The following is a 19,134-nucleotide window of genomic DNA, read 5'->3' on the forward strand; positions in this document are numbered from 1 at the left end:
GCATTTTAAGGGGGCCGATATTCTGTATGGAGCGATTCGCCGGTTTCTGAGCTGTTGTCGAATTTACAATAGATATCGCTCATGTAATGTAAGAAGTGAAATCTGTGGCATTGTACTATATATTTCTCTGCATGAAGCGTGGTATGTGTTAAAGGGGCCCACAGAGACTCTTTCGCCCGGGGCCCAAAAAAACCTGGAGCCGGCCCTGTGTACAGCGACATGGAATCAATGGCGCTATATAAATTAATAATAATAATAATTTTTGAAACGTATACCTTGAAAAGCCAGAGCGAAACACATAGGGAGAGACCCGTCAGTCAAAGGCAGCAGGGCAGGGAGAAGCACGTGGAATCTACCTCGGACTAGTCATCCTAGACACATAGGGGTAGATTCATTAAGACTGGCGTTGTATATGCTAGTTTTAATGAAGGGATGTGGGGGGGGGGGGAGTAAGATGCACCAAATTTATTACGAGGCGTCTTTTCAGTGTGTGCCCCGCTAGAAATGCTACTCTAGTTTTGGACTGGAGTAACAATTCCGGTGTAAATTAACAGAACTTATGAGGAATTTGATGGATGAGAGTTGCCACACGCCATCCATGCTACTTTGGAGAGGAGCCAGCTGGGATTGGAGCTAAATTTTTGCAACTTTTCAAAGTATTTTATACTAAAAAAAAAAAACTGTCAAAAACACTTATGAATCATCGATAGTTTCTAAATGGCTTTTTAACGTCTGCTTTCTTTGAAAAAGCCGTATCATTACAGCGTCAACCACACACCGCTGTAATACCGCAGCAGTAAGCTGATTTATGCTTCCCATGGTTCAGACAGCATGAAGCAGCTTTCATGTTCCCTTTAAGAATAAGCAAAAAACAGGAACCACTAAGAACATATAGTCTAGTCTAGTCTTGTGTGTAGAAGGCATGTCATTTCTGCTGCCAGACAAATAAGGATTAGTGGGGAGCAGAAATTAACATAAATAAATATGTACACTCTTGTCAGCACTGATATATTGATAATCATGCTGGTTTTTTTTTTTATTTGCTTCCCACTTTTCTTGTTCATTATCGACAATTCAATCTCCATACTGCAGATTACTGTATGTTGTTAATGCCTGCATACTCAGACAAGATTTTGGCATTCTGTAATGCCCAATTCACAATTCGTGGGCTATATGAATATATATGCATATACAGTATATTTATGTATTATATATACAAAAGTGGGAAAAAAGCTGTTAAATTTATGTGCTGTCCTAGGAATTTAAAAAGAATGTATATATACATTTTGTAATGCAGCGGCTTGCTGCATTGCCAGAATGTCCAGGGGGTGTGCTCTAGCTGACCATTTACCTCTTCCTCAGGTGACTGATCACGTGACTGTTACATCATCACAGGTCCTGTGTGCACAAAAGGATATATAAACCCTGGTAGTTTTGAAACAGGTAGAGAAAGAGTGGCCTGGTGAGGCCTAGAGAGAGAGGCCAGGTGAAGCCTGGAAGGCAGAGGCTGGATCCCCGGTGTTTGAGATACAAGTAGCCTTGGAGGGCGAGAGGCCTGGTCCCTGTGTGGGACTCCACTAGCCTGGAAGGCAGAGGCTGGATCCCCCTGTGTTTGAGATACCAGTAGCCTTTTAAGGTAAGTGGCCCGGAGGCCCCATCTGGGAAGCCTTAAAGCCACAGCTGTGGCAGAACCAAGCTGACTGAAGCAGCTACGACACGGCAAAGGTAAAAACGCTGCTTGATGTGGACATTGATATTGTTACCTTGCTGAAGGCGGCGTCTGGAGCCAAGTGGGCATATCTGTCACTGGAAAGGCTCTTGGATGTTATATGTGTAACATGTCGGCGAGCCACTGAGATGGACTATGTTATGTGCGGTTTATGAGGTGTAATAAGCTGCTAGACTACATATTACTGGAAAACGTTGCATGTGTGCTTTAATTGACCCGGTGAAGCGAGTACCACAGAGTGATGAATAGCGCTACCTTACATGTGGTGGAGAATGCGGGCAACTGCAGCCTGTTTGCTAGGGGTAAAGGCACAGGACGACGAGTGTGGATGCAAGCATCTTGCTGTGGCTCAACGGGGTCACGAAGATTAAAGCATCTTGCTGTAACTCGGCGGGGTTACGAAAATTGTCGTCGCACTCAAACCTGGTTTGCTGTGGCTTGGTGGGGCCACGAAAATTTTCCGGGGAGAGCGGTGTGAAGTGTCTAGTGTGAACAGCGTACCGCGATGGCTATGAATGGAGCAGTATCCCCAGACGGAATGGAGAAGTGGTAGGATGACCGGCTGCAAACACTCTTCAGAAAAATAGTTTTCTGAAGAGGTGCAGGAGCAGATGAAAATGGCTGTGAAGGGAGCAGCAGATGAGACTGAAGCTGCTGAGCGGTTAAGGTACCTGTTAAAATGACAGCAACAGGACATGGTGCAGGAACGGCAGGAGCTGTTGGCACCGTATAGAGTGGCGGCAGCGAACCATTCTGTGAGTTCTCCTGGGGCGCCGGTATTGTCCCAGAGTGCCCGGGGAGGTGGTAAGAAATGTTGTGAACTGGGTCCTAAAACTGTCGCGTGGTTTTTTTAAAAAAAATCCCCCCTACAGGTGTGGGTGTCCAAAAGGGGGCGGAGTCTCAAAAGGGGGCGGAGTGTCAAAAGTGCGTGGAGTATAGAAAACCAAAATTGGTTACTGGTTGTGGGTTGGTACTGCCTAAAAATGACAATTTGACCGTTGATAACGGGGTAGCTCCAGTAGAAGGGGTTGACGTCAAAGTGGGAGGTGACTTGTTGGTCCACAACACCATGGGGAGTGACACAGACCCCATAGCTGACGGTGACACTACGAAAGTAGAAAGAGAGTTCAGTCAGGAGGAGCTAAACGAGGTGAGAAAGTCCCCCTCTCGTCGTCGACGGCGCAAGGGCCACAAAAAAGCTGCTCCTGTAGCCTTTGCTGAAAGGGCAAATAAAGAAAATGCAATGCTGTCTGCTTTTATTCCGAGTGTGGATCCTCCTTTAGAAGCAGAAGAGGAGGTGACGTTGCCAGTAGCAACCTCCGGTACAGTACAGAGACAGAAGGATCAGGATCCGACAGCCCTGAAAGAGGCGGTCAGTCATGACCAAGAGCTGGAGCCTATCAGGCAGCAATATAAGAGTGACGTGCAGCAACTAAGGAAAAACCTGGAGAATGTGTCCTCAAACCAGCTGAGCCTGGAGTCTGAACAGCAGAAAATAAACCAGATTGTGAGGAACTTACAGCGAGAACTGGAGGAAAGCAGCAAGGAAGTCAACATTCGGAAGGAAAAGTTCCAGAAAAATAAAGAGGAGGTTTTTCAGTTGGAGCTTGACAAAAAGGAGTTTGAAGATGAGCTGTGCGAGTTGAAAGATCGGTTCTCCCTGGTACACTTAGAGCTGATGCAGGTGAAGCAAAAGCTAGATGAGGGTCTACACCAGAGGGATAGGGAGCTGTCTGCCTTAAAAGAAGCGCTGCAGGATGAAGTTTCTGGACGTGACCAAAACCTAGAACGACTGCGTGAACAGTTCAACCGGGTGCTGTGTGACTCCAAGAAGGAGTATGGTGAACTCATGATGGAGTTGCAGCAATTCCAGGACCAAGTAAAGCCTCTAATGCAGGAGAAGGAGCGGCTGGTGGACTCTCTATACCAGCGAGACCGGGAGCTATCCGCCCTGAAAGAGGCAATAAAAGATGAAGTGTCTGGTCACGACCGTGAGGCAGAAAAGAGGCATGAAAAGTTCAATAGGGAACTGCAACAAATCAAGAGAGACTATGAGGATCTCCTCAAGGTTAAGGAAAAACTAGAGGATGATAAAACTGATGCAGAGCACATGCGCCAAGTGATTGAGACTACTCTACAGGACACCCGTGATGAGAATGATGATCTCCGCACAAAGATCCCAGGTCTGGAAGCTCAGGTGAAGGAGCTGCAGACGTTCTGTGGTGATCTCCAGAGGGCAGAGACGTGCCTTAAGTATAAAATCTGCAGGATGGAGGAGTCTATCGGAGAAGGGAGGTATGAAGCAAATGCCTCTTCGAATAATGCGAGCTTGGATGATTCAGTGGATGTAAGAGCCGAGATCAAGGAGCTCAAGGAGAAGCAACAAGCCCATTTGAAGTAAGAGAAGTTTGAGAGACTGGCTGTCGAGGGCCGAGTGGGCGTGTTGGAGACAGAGAGCTCTGAGAAAATTCTGCCTTTAAAGGAGCAGTTGAAGCCGGAAGAGCTTCAGAGATGGGCTGCTGAGAGGCGAATAGCTGAGCTAGAGAAAGAAGTTGTCGAGCTCAAAGGTCGCCTGGCAAAGTACCAATCAGTGAACGAGGCCTCCTTGGAGAAGGAGAAGGGCAAACAAGTTGCGCTCAGTCCTTTCTACCATGAGAAGGTGGGCCTGAGGAGAGCTGAGAGAGTGTTAAAAGAAGATAACTATGAAATGGAAGTGGTCAAGACGAGAATTCTTGAATTCATAGCTGTGAGTCAGCTCAGGGGAAGCATACAGGGTGAAGAAGCTGAAAGTCAGTTGTCCCTGAAACCTGAGCCAGATGATCATTTGGAGACCACGGGTGAGACAGAAACGTCTCAGTACAAGTGCCTCATAGATGTACCCGAAGATTTGAGAGAAGAATGCACCAGAGAGTCAGTGCATGAAGAGTTCAAGAAGGCCGTGGGAGCCTGTAAGGTGTACTTGACCTCAGAAGCTAAACAGCTGGTGGTCCTGTCCACAACCGAAGTCACAGTGAAGAGGGTGGCTATCCTAAGTGACATGCACTGGCGATGTATTCGCACGAAGCGGTTTGTGCGATTGAAGACGGAACAAGCCATTAGACAACTGGAGCTTATGAGAGAAGCTCAAAGTCTGCGGGAAGAAGTCATCCGGGTGCCTCATGCTCTGGTAAGAAAGCTCATTGGGAGAAATGGCCAAGTCATGCAAATGATGGTAAAGAAGTCTGGTGTGATGTGACATCATCACAGGTCCTGTGTGCACAAAAGGATATATAAACCCTGGTAGTTTTGAAACAGGTAGAGAAAGAGTGGCCTGGTGAGTGGCCTGGTGAGGCCTAGAGAGAGAGGCTTGGTGAAGCGTGGAAGGCAGAGGCTGGATCCCCCGGTGTTTGAGATACAAGTAGCCTTGGAGGGCGAGAGGCCTGGTCCCTGTGTGGGACTCCACTAGCCTGGAAGGCAGAGGCTGGATCCCCCTGTGTTTGAGATACCAGTAGCCTTTGAAGGTAAGTGGCCCGGAGGCCCCATCTGGGAAGCCTTAAAGCCACAGCTGTGGCAGAACCAAGCTGACTGAAGCAGCTACGACCTGGCAAAGGTAAAAACGCTGCTTGATGTGGACATTGATATTGTTACCTTGCTGAAGGCTGTGTCTGGAGCCAAGTGGGCATGCCTGTCACTGGAAAGGCTCTTGGATGTTATATGTGTAACATGTCGGCTAGCCACTGAGATGGACTATGTTATGTGCGGTTTATGAGGTGTAATAAACTGCTGGACTACACATTTCCGGAAAACGTTGCATGTGTGCTTTAATTGACCCAGTGAAGCGAGTACCCCAGAGTGATGAATAGCGCTACCTTATATATATATATATATATATATATATATATTTTTTTTTTTTTTACTTCTTAGCACAGCAGACATATTTTTTACATTTAAAACTGCTTTACTTTTTTGATATATCACTACAGTTTTCTTTTTTTTAATTAATAACATTAAGTGCCATTTTCTCTGCATATTCACATGAATTTTTGCAAATTATAATAAAAAATACATAATTGCATTTATTGGAAAAATAACATATCCAATAAGCCTGGTTGACAGCACATTAAGAAATTACTTTTAGAGGAGAATAACTTCATACATGGAACAGGCCACAATATTTTTTTCCAGATTTGTACTGACTTTGACAGAAACATACTCCCTATGCCTCTGTTTGAAACTGGAGGCATATACTGGTAAGTAAAGGCCAAAAAAAATCTGCATCGGCATCTAGAGAAGTAGGAATTACACACCCTGACTTTGATCTTTTGTGGCTTGGTTCTTCCCTATCCAACTGCAAGTTGAAAGTAAAACCAAAAGTACTTTCAAGTTCAGCACAGGGCATTTCTAGGAATTTGGGTGATTTCACAAATATATCCCCAGCAATGCCTGACAATGCTGTGTCAGAACAGGGAAAGTCCTACTTAGCACAGCCCAGTTACTTTCCCCTAGTTGCACAGAATTACAGAAAATAGAAACAGAAATGTATTGATCCAGATGAAAAATAGGTTACTATTTGTTTCTATGGTAAGAATATAATGTATTGTACATAATGAATTTCCCTTACCAATCCAGCAAATAAAAGGCAATTATCATCTTATCACTAGGATATCGTCAGGAGCTGTTCAGAAAATGAAAATAAATTAGAGAGAATGTATTAAGTGTTCTGCATTAGCATTTTTGGCAGAATTAGATTCGCACGTCCGTATAAGTGCTACTATTCAAAAGAAACTCAGGTGTTATCCTAGTGGCATCAGTTTTTTTCTCATGTGTTTCTTCTCGCTGAACTTTTTTTCTATCCATTGACGCCTAGTAATGTATGAGTTAAAAGCAGATGAAACTCAGATGTGTCTTATGGCCCCCAATAGGCTTTAATGACCGAACCTGATACACAAAATGGATAAGAATAGGACATGCTCTGAGTATCATAGATCAGACACACGGATCAGTTTTTAAAGGGAACTGTGTGCCTTCTGTACTGAAAGCCCGGCTACCGGAAGGAAATGATCTGTTTTCCTCCCAGCATCCTCGTGCTTTCAGTCATTGAGGTGCGGCCGGCGCAGCTTCAGTACATAGTGAGCGGTGGCTGTAACCATGTCCCACTACTGACTGACATCCATCTTTGGACTGATGTCACACGGATGTGTGAATGTAGCCTAATGGGTACATGCCTTATAGTCTCAAAGGCCACGGCCCCACTATCAGTATTTGGTCAGTATTCGGTCAGTATTTTTTCTCAGGAGTGGGAGCCAAAACCAGGAGTGGGTGATAAATGCAGAATTGGTGACTTGTTTCTATTATACCTTTTCTCTGATTGTTCCTCACCTGGTTTTGGCTCCCACTCCGGAGAAAAAATACTGAACGAATACTGATAGTGGGGCCGTGGCCGAAACGTGACTTTTTCAGATTTTTCTCCACTTTTGCCATTTTAAAATAGTAAGTTGGTGAATCCTAGGAGAAGGGGGATGTAGCTTTCATGACTCAACTAATTTACTAGAATTTAAGTCAGAAATTGGTGAATTTTCATTTGGATAAAGGGTTGTTCAGATGAGGGCATTATTTTATGGCTGGATTCACATGCAGCAGAAATTTCTGCTGTTGCTTCATCGATCTAAATGTATCTTGCAGCAATCCCTGTGCTTGCTGCCAAATCAGCCCCATTCAGATGAATAGAATTGATTTTCAATCACAGAAACTACTTCAACAAAATCTGCTACATATAATTCCAGGCTGTAATTTGCAATTTCCCATTACAATCGCATGTAAAGGACCCTATACCCATTAGACTACCACTCGGTTAAACCTACTGATATGGTCAGGATGTATATAGGGGCCTCCTGACTGTTCCCCAAAAGATGATGTCAGGGGAGAGAAGGATCTACATGTCCGATTTTAGACAGCTGACCCTTTTGTTCTCCGGAGGATAAGCTGCTGACAGAGGAGTCTGGCGGGGGCTCTCTCATAGAGAGCACAGGCCGAGTGCTCATGTGTATGGAGTTGGGGGAGATGGATATCGGCCAACGATTGTATGGCTGGCAGTTATTTAAAGTATATAGGGAGCTTTAATGGCATATAGTGAGCATTGATAGCTCCATATAGGTGGCCCCAGACCTTTTTTGTTGTCTTTTATAACACACATACATATAGGCTTACCTATACAGATTCTATGGATCAGGCAAATTAATCTTACAGCATAGAAATATACGTAGATTTGATTCATTTTTGGTATATTTATATTTCAGTTTTTATCAGATTCAACCCGGGTTATATTTCTTTTTCTTTAAGAGGAGGTAAAATTATGCTGCTTTACTCAACTTCAGAGAACTCCACAACAGGAATGTTCAAACGTATGCAAATGGCTGCCAAACGCTCGGCTCCGTCTGCTTGTTGACTTGTAATGGAAAGAGAAAAGGCAATGTTAAAGCAGGTAAAGATCTACTGTGCCTACACAAATCAGTAAGTCACATTACCTTCATAGGAAGCTAAGGGAAATTTTTTTTTGCAGAAATGTATTTCAGTTGGGTTGTTCCTGCAGCATGTGCATAGATTTTTGTAATCCTCCATCTTTTTGTTTAGATGAATAAGTTAATTTTTTTTTGCAGAAAAAAATGCAGCGTTTTACAGTACCAGCAAAATAAATGAGATTTCTCAAATCTTATTCTTTGTGTTTTTTGTCCTGCTTTTTTTTACCCATTAAATTGAATGAATTAAAAACTCATCAAAAAACACATTATTTATTTTATTCACTTGCATAGAACCAGTAGTTCCACAGCGCTTTACAGACATTATCATCTATGTCCCCATTGGGGCTCACAATCTAGATTCCCTATCAGTATGTCTTTGGAGTGTGGGAGGAAACCGGAGAACCCGGAGGAAACACGGGGAGAACATACAAGCTCCTTGCAGATGTTGTCCTTGGTGGGATTTGAACCCAGGACCCCAGCGCTGCAAGGCTGCAGTATTTACCACTGAGCCTCCGTGCTGCCCATGCATTAACAAAAAGCATGAAAAAAACATGTGATATGTACCCAGTCTTTTTCCCTCCTAACAAAAAAGCACTGTGTGAACATACCCTTACACCTCCTTTGGACACACTATTCTAACAAATGCAAAAAGTCGCAAATTTCAAAGGTTTTTAAGAACAATTTTAACATGTGTTGTTAATTTTTTAATATTTTAACCACTTTACAGCTTGTGCCGTATTTGTACGCACAGGCTGTAACCCCCGGTTCAGTGAGGGCTCCAGCGCGTCAGCTGATTATTACAGTTGACATGTGCCCGAAACTGCCGTGGGTGGAATCGCGATCCACCTGCGGCTGTTAACATGTTAAATGCCGCTGTCAGTATCTGACAGCGGCATTTAACAGCACCGCGCCGGAAGCGCGTCACTTACCCCGCCCATCAGTGACCCAGTCACGTGATCGCGGGTCACCGATGCGTGGGCATGACAACCCTGGGTCTGCAGCAGACTCCAGTGGTTGTCATGAGCTGGTTGCTATGAGCGCCAACTAGCGTCGGCTCATAGCACAGGAGCATTTCTGCTACATAGAGGTGATCTGCTCATCATCATGTAGCAGAGGCGATCAGACAAGTGCTGCTTCTAGTCTCCTATGGAGACTATAGAAGCAAGCAAAAAGTGAAAAAAAAAGTTTTAAAAAATATTAAAAAAATATAAAAGTTTAAATCACCCCCCTTTCGCCCCATTCAGAATAAAATAATAATAAAAAAAAACCCCGCATACACACATTTGGTATCGCCACGTTCAGAATCGCCCGATCTATCAATATAAAAAAATAATTAATCTGATCGGTAAACGGCGTAACGAGAAAAAAATTCCAAATGCCAGAATTAAGTTTTTTGGTCGCCGCAACATTGCATTAAAATGCAATGACGGGCAATCAAAACATCGGATCTACCCCAAAATGCTATCAATAAAAACTTCAGCTCGGCACGCAAAAAATAAGCCCTCACCCGGCCCCAGAGCCCGAAAAATGGAGATGCTACGGGTCTTGGAAAATGGCATCATTTTTTTTTTTTTTTTTTTAGCAAACTTTGGACTTTTTTTTCACCACTTAAATAAAAAAGAACCTATACATGTTTGGTGTCTACGAACTCGTAATGACCTGGAGAATAATAATGGCAGGTCAGTTTTAACATTCAGTGAACATGATAAAAAAAACAAAAAAAAAAAACAAACAAACATCTGTGGTATTGCACTTTTTTTTGCAATTTCACCGCACTTGGAATTTTTTCCCGTTTTCCCGTACACGATATGGTAAAACTAGTAATGGCATTGAAAAGTACAACTCGTCCCGCAAAAAATAAGCCCTCACATGGCCATATTGACCAAAAAATAAAAACACTATGGCTCTGGGAACAAGGGAAGCAAAAAACGAAAATGCAAAAACGGAAAATCCCAGGGTTTCGAAGGGGTTAAAGATTCTGAAATGTTGTGTTGTTTGCCGTTAAGCGGTCACTGACCCCACAAATGCAGTGCGTACATCCTCATTACAACTTTTTTATTGACTTTTAAGTAGCATCAGACTGCTTCATTTTCTTACACTCTAATAAACCGTGAAAAACACCATAAAAAGCAAAATGCTGCCTTACAGTATACAAGCGTATAGAGCAAACATTGACTATGTGAAATGTGAACACAGCCTAATACTGAAGCAATTTAAGAGCCTCAAAAATGTCTGCCACGTGTGAATTCCCTCTGATAAGCAGTAAAATCAGACCATGTGATCAAGTGCGATAGGAGAAAATACATGTGCATCACTGTATGTTTAACACATGGAAAATCATTCCCATCAGTACAGATTTCTTTCAAAACAAGCCAAGAGGGGCACAGAGAGTGAGATCTGGTTCCCTGGTTATTAAAGGTCATGGGCTCCAGGCAAACAGATGGTAATGCTGGGGGAAGCCACAGCCAGACATTTGCCCTGCAGGGTAAATGTAGCATTACATAGTGACCATGTAAATGAATGGCTGTCCTTGTGATGCAAGGACGATTTGAGCCTCCCAAAATGGAAGTTGCTCTTACTCCATAACTTTTGAAGTGGGTGTTACTTCCAAGAAATACATGCATATGGCACACTGAGAAAAAGAAAAGGAATCATCTTTTCCATAACCTCCTCACTTATAGAAACCATGTTGCCTCTAAACTTGTGGTTTCTTCGGTGCCCGGGAGATCTACCAACCCTCCATGGAGTACCCTTTTTCTGGGAGTCTCCAGAAACTGACAGCACTGGGACCAATGTTCTTCAGTTGGGCTGATCAGATGAGAGGTTTTTTTTCATGGACCAAATGTCTGCATTAAAAAAAACAAAATTCCAGCATACTCCGTTCTCTTCCAGATTTTGGATGAAACTTGCCTATTCATGTCTATGTGTGCACAGTGAAAATCAGATCCCATACAGATCAACTGCACAGCATCCGATTTTAAGGGATACATTGTAATTCATTAACATGGGAAACTGTATTCGGCTTTGTAAATTCGTCTATTTTATCTGGATGAAAATTAGATGATTTTTTTATATGCTGGTGTGAACTATGCCTCACAGTGACACTCCAAGTAGAGGAGTCCCTTGTATGAAAGGTTTTCATGAGACAAACCCTTTAAACTTTAAAGGGGCTGTCCAGTCCGGTTGGCCTTGCGGATAGGTGATAACTTGCTCATTGGTGGGTGTTTGACCACTGGGACCCGCACTGATCATCAGAATGAGGAACTCTTACCCCTGTTAGAATGGAGCCACAATGCACATGCCCGACATGTTCTCCATTCATTCCTGAAGGGGCTGCCGAGTGCAGAACAACTTTTTCCAGAATCCCTATAGAGCATGATTGGAGTGGTGATTAGGCATCCGCCCTGTTCTGCATTCATTCCCTATGGGGCTGCCGAGTGCAGCACGACTTTTTCCAGGAGCCCTATAGAGAATGATTAGAGCGGTGATCAGGCATTAGCCTGCCCTCCATTCTTATGGGGCTTCCGAGTGCAGCACGACTTTTTCCAGAAGCCTTACAGAGAATGAATGGAGTGGTGATCAGGCATCTACTCTGCACTCCATTCATTCCCTATGGGGCTGCCAAGCGCAGCACGACTTTTTCTGGAAACCTTATAGAGAATGAATGGAGTAGCGGGTTCGGCATGCACCCTGCACGCCATTCATTCTTATGGGGCTGCTGAGTGCAGCACGACTTTTTCCAGACGCCCTATAGAGAATGAATGGAACATGGATCCGGCATCTACTCTGCACTCCATTTATTCCCTATGGGGCTGCAGAGTGCAGCACGACTTTTTCCGGAAGCCCCATAGAGAATGAATTGAGTAGCAGGTTGGGCATCCACCCTGCACGCCTTTCATTCTTATGGGGCTGCTGAGTGCAGCACAACTTTTTCCAGAAGCCCTATAGAGAATGATTGGAGAGTTAGTCAGGCATCTGATCTGTGCGCCATTCACTACCTATGGGGCTGCAGAGTGCAGCACGACTTTTTCCAGAAGCCCTATAGAGAATGGAGTGGCGGTCAGGTATCCAACCTGATGCTCCATTTTGTAACAGGCATACAACTTCCATATTCTGCATTGGTGTCAGCAGTCACCCACCCCATACATAGGTGATAACTTGCTTGCACTGGACAAGCTCTTTAAGGACTGCACTAAGGATCCGACTAGCCGTGCCCCTCGGGGACTGCCCAGTAACCCGTGTGCCAGCTGTGTATGGGCACATCTCTGGTGACCCTCAGTCAGGAGGCAGGAATGCTGCTCCCCCCGGAGTCTGAGGCGCGGGGCTATCGGCCGCTCATCTCGGAGTCATCCCTTTCATGTACAGACATCGCCCGGTCGCGTCACCACCATGGGAACGTTCCCTCACACGCCCTCCGTTATCTCAGCGTCACTTCAAGTCAAAGTGATTATTTCTTCCCGGGTTTTTATCTTTTTCACAGATTTTTCTGTCACCATCTTGTGCTCCATCCAACCCCACAGCCCCTCACTCTGTGAGCCGCCATTTACCCCTCCCTCTGCCGTCTGAGTACGTCCCTAGTCCGGCGTACACTCTCCAGCCACGACTCCTCTCTGTCCTATAGATGGGCCACTACTTCCCAATCATTTACCCCAAATCACGTTACCACTGCCCTGTGCGCTACACCAGGACCTCGCCCTCGCCTCCCCCCTCCTGCTGCACGCTGATTGGCTCAGCCCGCCATTCCATTGCGGACTGCTGCATTCTGATTGGCTAGAACGGGCCATAGAACAGCTATATAAAAGGCGAAGGAGGGCTGAGAGCTCAAATCGTGCGGCGGATACTGAGGGGTCTATGTGATCGTAGCTGCGTGCCCTATACTGTACGGCTGTGTACAATTGTGTAATCCTAGCTAGCAGACATGGGCAGCACCGCGTCCAAGGGCCAGAGCGCCGACACCGCCGCCAGCAAGACCGCGGACCAACAGGTAAGAGGATGCCGAGGCTCGTACAGTTCATTGTTCGCGATGGGGATTGGGCGAGCCGAGCTCCTGCCATTAATGAGACCTGTGTGATGAATGATGGCTGCTCGGGCTGCTTCATTGCTGGGGCTTCGTGACTCGGATGCCCCGCTGAGCCTTGTGTATCTGGATAGGGGTGTGGTTAGTTTTGCAGCTGGCTGGGTTGGATCGCCTTGATACTAGGGGCTTGCTGCATGCCTGGGGGTGAGACTGTCGGGTCACTGCTAAAGATTCTCATCCACATGTTTTATTTAACGCAGGAAAATGGTCACGTGAAGACGAACGGTGATACCCTCCCCAAAACTAACGGGGATGCCGCCGCTGCTGCCAATGGCTCCGCCGAGCCGGTCACCGAGGAGGCGGGATCCGGAGAGACGATCGAGCAAGCTCCGCCAACAAACGGCGAGGCCAAGCCCGAGGAGCCCCCTGGAAAAGCGGCCAAGAAGATCTTCTCCTTCAAGAAGAACCTCAAGCTGCCGTTCAGGAAGACCAAGAAGGAGGCGGCAGCTGCAGAGGCGCCCCCTGCTGGGGAAGAAGCGGCTGCCCCCAAGCCAGAAGAGGAGTCCGGCAAGCCTGCGGAGCCCACAAGTGAGAGCGCCGAGCCCGCCAGCCCCGCCGAGACCCCCAACCCTGAGCCTGCAGCGCCCGCCGAGGATGCCGCCGAGCCCGCCGTCACCCCTCCAGAGCAGACCCCCCAGAGCGAAGAGCCGGTGCCCAGTACGGAGACGCCCACCGAGCCCCAGAAGGAGGAGTAAGCCGCCCCCATAGACTATGCGCTGAGCCCTTTTTTACACCTGTCATTCACCACAGCCCTGGGTCTTGTGTGAGCAGACCCTCCATGGTAATCTTCACTGCCCTCATTAGGTGTTCCTCATGTCCTGCTGAGGTGGACTGTACCAGACTGGCGCCCTCTGCCGTCCTCTATACCACTGACAATCATGGGGCAGCATATGTAGCTGGATCCGGGGCCTGAGCTGCGCCCCCTCCTGGGCGCCCTGTGCAGAGGCCTCTCCTCAGGATGTGAGCTGTGAGTGCTCTGCTGTGACTGTCACTTGAGAGAGTGTGCATTTCTGTAAATACTTTTTTATGGTCTAGTTCTGTGGTGACTTTTCTAAATTCCTTCAGTTGTTATATTTTATTTTTCATTGTGATATATTTTAAAAATAAATTTTAACCCCCTTTACCTCAAAGCGTCGGTCATCTTATTTTACCATTGCCTTATACTAGCTGCATGTTCAGTGGCTGCTGCCTGTAAGGACATGGGGGGGGGGAGAATGGACTTTTCCACATGGCCTAAATTGAATGCCAGCTATTGCTCCCCTTTACCTTTTTTTTTTTTTTTTTTTTTTTTGTATGGAGGGGCCCTACAGGACATGCTAACATCTCACTTTAGTAACCTGCTCCATGGGCACATAGAATATGGGTTTTTCCCCTCACAGAAAACTCCACCATCACTGCTTGTCACCTAAAGTTCTCAACTTCCATAAGTTCAGTCCCCACCCAAAACTTTCTTGTACATGGCCCCTTTCTAGGAGGTGCTCTGACTTACTGCTCACCTTCTAGTAAATGCATCCAATGGCTTATTTCATGGAAGATGTAATGTTGCCCTTTGTCATACCTTCCACTTCTACCATGGCACAAAGTGACTATCCTAACTTTAAACAGGTTTCCTGGGGCACATGTCTACATATTGTATTCTGCTCCCTTTTAGGCTATGTGCCCACAATGCAGAAATGAAGCAGAAAATTTCTGCATCTCCCTGGCAGAAAAAACACATGCAGATTGTACATGCGTTTTTCCTGCAGAATACATGCGGATTCACATGCGTTTCCGCATGCAGATTGACAAGCGCTTTCCAGGCGATGGCATCACTTGGAAAGTGCTTGACAACTAGGTCACACTATATAAATCCATGCAAACTGCATGGATTTATACAGTGTGAACCGTAAAAATTAAAACAAAGCTATACTCACCCCCCCCCCCCCCCCGAGGCCCCGGCGTGGCTGCAGCGCTGGTTCCCGGCTGCCGGCATATCGCGAGAGAGCGGTGAAGGGCCTGCGGTCACATGACTGTGACGTCACCGCAGGTCCTCAAGCGATGCCGGCATTCAGAGAGAAGCCGCCGGACAGGTGAATATAACTTTATTTGTTATTTTATTTTTTTACAGGTACAATGGTATCCAGGTCTGGATGAGAGTCTCCTCTCCTCCAGAACTAGGTACCATCCGCACATAGAGACGCATAGAAGCCGCTTGTACAAATGTACAGTCGCGGTTTCAATGCAAGTCAATGGCAAGAGTTCCGCTGCGCTTCCACAAAATTAAATGACATGCTGCAGATTTTTGTACGCAGCATGTGCATAGAACATGCGGAACCCCCTTGGGGACCATGGGGTGCGGATTACCTAGCGTTTCACAAGCGTTTAGGCTGCGGAATTTCCGCAGCCTAAATGCTTGAAAAACGCTACGTGGGCACCCAGCCTTAACATCTGTATAATCAAAAACCCATTCTTAAAGGGGTTGTCCACTTCCTACCAATCTCAGCCTAAGCACTTCAAAACCCCCATTTTAAAATGCGTGCATATTCCCATTCTCCTGTTCGACCACTATTCCTGGCTGATCATGGGATGGTGTCAAGGGCCACTGAAGCCGATCAATAGTCCATCAGAATGGCTGTCTGCTCTGATGAAATTGTAAAGCCTGCAGCCCACCTGTGCCCTGCCAGGTCATGGGGGCAGCTGCAATCCACTGTTAATTGGAGACCTAACATGATTAGGCGTGGGCTGTCCAGAAGTGAAAATCCCTTTTTAAGGCAGTGTTCTGTGTAGTATAGGTGTAAATTGTTATTCTTGCTTCCAAAACTGCACCCGGCAATACAATAACACTACTAGTTTGACTAAAAATGGAACAAATATTTGTATTGTGCCTTCTATCACATGGAACACAACACATTGAACATGATGAACTTTAGGTAGTAACACTGCTCTAAATTCACCTCTTCATGGGTAAGTGCTAAATGATTGTATATCCATGCCAACACTTTGAAGTGTACCAGGATATATTTAGGTCATTGACACCCTAGTGTGAGCTACTGGCATCAGTTGGTGTTGGCCAACATGTACAAACCACTTTTTTTTTTTCTTTGAGATGGCTTTCCTTAATCAAATTTTATTAACACACAGGCTACATTAGGAGTGCACAACCTTTTTGGGGCCAATGGCCATATTGTCAGATCGAACCAATCCAATGGGCGAGGAGACATTTTACTTCATATTGAAAAAAAATATCAAAGTTGCTGGGTCCATGTATAGGGCTCCCACCTCTTAAAGGTTTTGTTCTCATGGTAGGATTTGCCAGACACTCAACTGGTTCAATGTTTCCCTTCTCCCATATACTACAATGAATATAGGCACACTCATACATGGCCATGTCTTCACCTCATCTGCTGCTTTCTGTTCTATACAAGTCAGGATGCAAAGCTTCAGGAGGAGCAGACTTTAATTCTATAGGTCAAAGACTCACTCAAGGATGAATCAACACTCAAGAAAATACAAAATAGGATATATTCACCTAGTGTTACATAGCAATGTTGCTTCTTAATGGCTCCATACACAAAGTGAACACCTCCGGATTTATTTAGGATTTTAGGATAAACATTTGGCCATATTCATTCATGCTGTAGTTGATTTGTACATCATGTGTAAATGGTCAATAAGTACCGTAAGTGATACAAGACATTAGGAGATCTTGTGATAAGGTATCCAAGCCTATGTTCACATGTCCAGTAGTGATCAATTAGAAAACGGACTAAAAATTTCTGTCTGCACAACTTTTTCCCAACGGATTGCTACTGAATCCGTTCTAACTGATCACTACTCGACTTGTGAACATAGCCTTAGAACGGTTCCAGCAGCAATCCATTGTCAGAAAAGTTGTGCAGAGAACTTTTGTCTAGCTAAAAAAAACAGATTCCAACTCATTTAACACAGGAGTCCATGGAAAACTGATATTAATTATATAAACATACATCCTATCTGCATAAAATTACGGGGCCATATACTAAGTGAAGAAAGAATCCAGCACTCAGACTTGCAGAAAAATGTCTGCTTTATTAGCAAAGCAATCCACAAACAGTGGCGTTTCGGTCAAAAGGATGAAAGGACCTTCTTCAGGCAGATTGCGTATGGTACACTGCATGTAACAGCGATGTGAGGAATAGGAATTCAATGCCCATACAATGAGCGCAAATCCTATGGGCATTGAATCCCTGTTCCCCACAGCGCTATCACATGCAGTGTACCATATGCAATCTGCCTGAAGAAGGTCCTTTCGACCGAAACGTCACTGATTTTGGATTGCTTTGCTAATAAAGCAGACATTTTTCTGCAACTCGATGAGTGCCGGATTCTCCCTTCACTGATCTGTTAATTTTCTTTTATTTGAAACCGATACTCTAAGGAAAAAGAAAACAAATCTTTTTCAAATGAAAAGAAAAAAAAAAAACACAAAAAAACAGATGACTAAATTAACGGATCCGTTTTCCATAGACTCCAGTGTTTTAAAAAAAAAAAAAAAAAATGGATTCAGTTGAAATAAATTTTTTTTTTAGGTGCAAAAAAAGAAAAAAAAAAAAAAAAAAAAGCTATCTGCACAACTTTGACAATGGATTGCTACTGGATCTGTTCTAAGGCTACGTTCACATGTCCAGTGGACATCAGAACAGATCCAGCAGCAATCCATTGGCAAAAAAGTTGTGCAGATCAGGGTTTTTTCTATTTTTTTACACCCAGGTCAATGGAACAAGGATCCGTTTATTGGCCATCCGTTTTGTTTTTTTTTTGTGTGTGTGTGTGTGTTTTTTACTGTATCAGTTTCAAATGGAAGAAAACAGATGGGGAATAAACAGATCAGTTTTCCATAGACTTCAATGTTAAATCAGTTGAATTCAGATTTTTTTTTAGATTGACAAAGTTGTGTCTGCACAACTTTTTTTGTCAATGGATTGCTGCTGGATCCGTTCTAAAGGATGACTGGACATGTTAACATAGCCTAAAGATGACTTCTAAAAAAAGAAAAAAAAAACCATGACCTCCAAGTGTTTCTACACCACCAGGCTGATGTACATGTGACTTCAATGCTTGATCTTTCAATGCTGGCACACTGGATTACTACTAAACAGTTATGTTGTACCATCATATATAAAAGCCATACCACTAGTGATGGTAGTAAAATCATCCCGACAGGTTCCCTTTAAAGAGTTACCACATCTTGTGTGAAACGGAAAACATATCAAAATACTTACTTGTAAAACCACACAACTTTGCAATTTACCCTTTAAAAAAATATCACTTAGATATCTTCTCCACGAGCTCAAGAACTAACAATGTTATGATTTACTGCTTGTTGCCTAAGTAAACTAGCCCCCTACTGGCAACTTCTGCAGTGTATCAAAAAGGTGGCCGGTTTCTTAGGCAACGAGCAGTCTTTGCAAGCGCCACTGTTCTTTGATGCTAAGGCAAAGCTGCCTCTGCTTGCAGCATGGGAGGGCTCACAGTTCAGACCAGCGACACCACTATGCAAATTGTCAAAACGGTCAATCTTCATAAGCGCACCAGCCCCAGTTAGCCGGGATTTAGTGGGGCCGTGTGGTCCTGAACACAAAATATGAGTACACCCCATTTAAGGCCACTTTCACATGGGTGTATTTGCATTAGTATTTTTAAACTAAAACCAGTTATGAGCCTAAAACACATGAGACTGCAAATATTTCCACTGCACTTCCACTCTACAAGATCCTCTCTCATTTTAGCTTGCCATTTCAGATATAAAATACGGCCACATACTGCAGTGTGAATTAAGTAGTTCCAGATAACATGCCAATTTGAAAAAAACA

At 44.7% G+C, this 19,134-nt stretch overlaps 1 protein-coding gene across 1 annotated transcript; it reads left to right on the forward strand.

Annotated features, from left to right (window-relative positions):
• Positions 1 to 13,014: 13,014 nt before the first annotated feature.
• On the forward strand, positions 13,015 to 14,426 carry MARCKSL1 (MARCKS like 1). Its single transcript, XM_073670577.1, has 2 exons — positions 13,015 to 13,210; positions 13,504 to 14,426. Exons 1-2 carry the CDS (start codon positions 13,145 to 13,147, stop codon positions 13,996 to 13,998), a joined length of 561 nt encoding a protein of 186 aa, XP_073526678.1. The 5' UTR covers positions 13,015 to 13,144; the 3' UTR covers positions 13,999 to 14,426.
• The last annotated feature ends 4,708 nt before the right edge of the window (positions 14,427 to 19,134 follow it).

This window comes from Phyllobates terribilis, unplaced genomic scaffold, assembly GCF_046119375.1.
Source record: "Phyllobates terribilis strain yellow unplaced genomic scaffold, ASM4611937v1 Scaffold_2__4_contigs__length_985480577, whole genome shotgun sequence".
NCBI lineage: Eukaryota > Metazoa > Chordata > Amphibia > Anura > Dendrobatidae > Phyllobates > Phyllobates terribilis.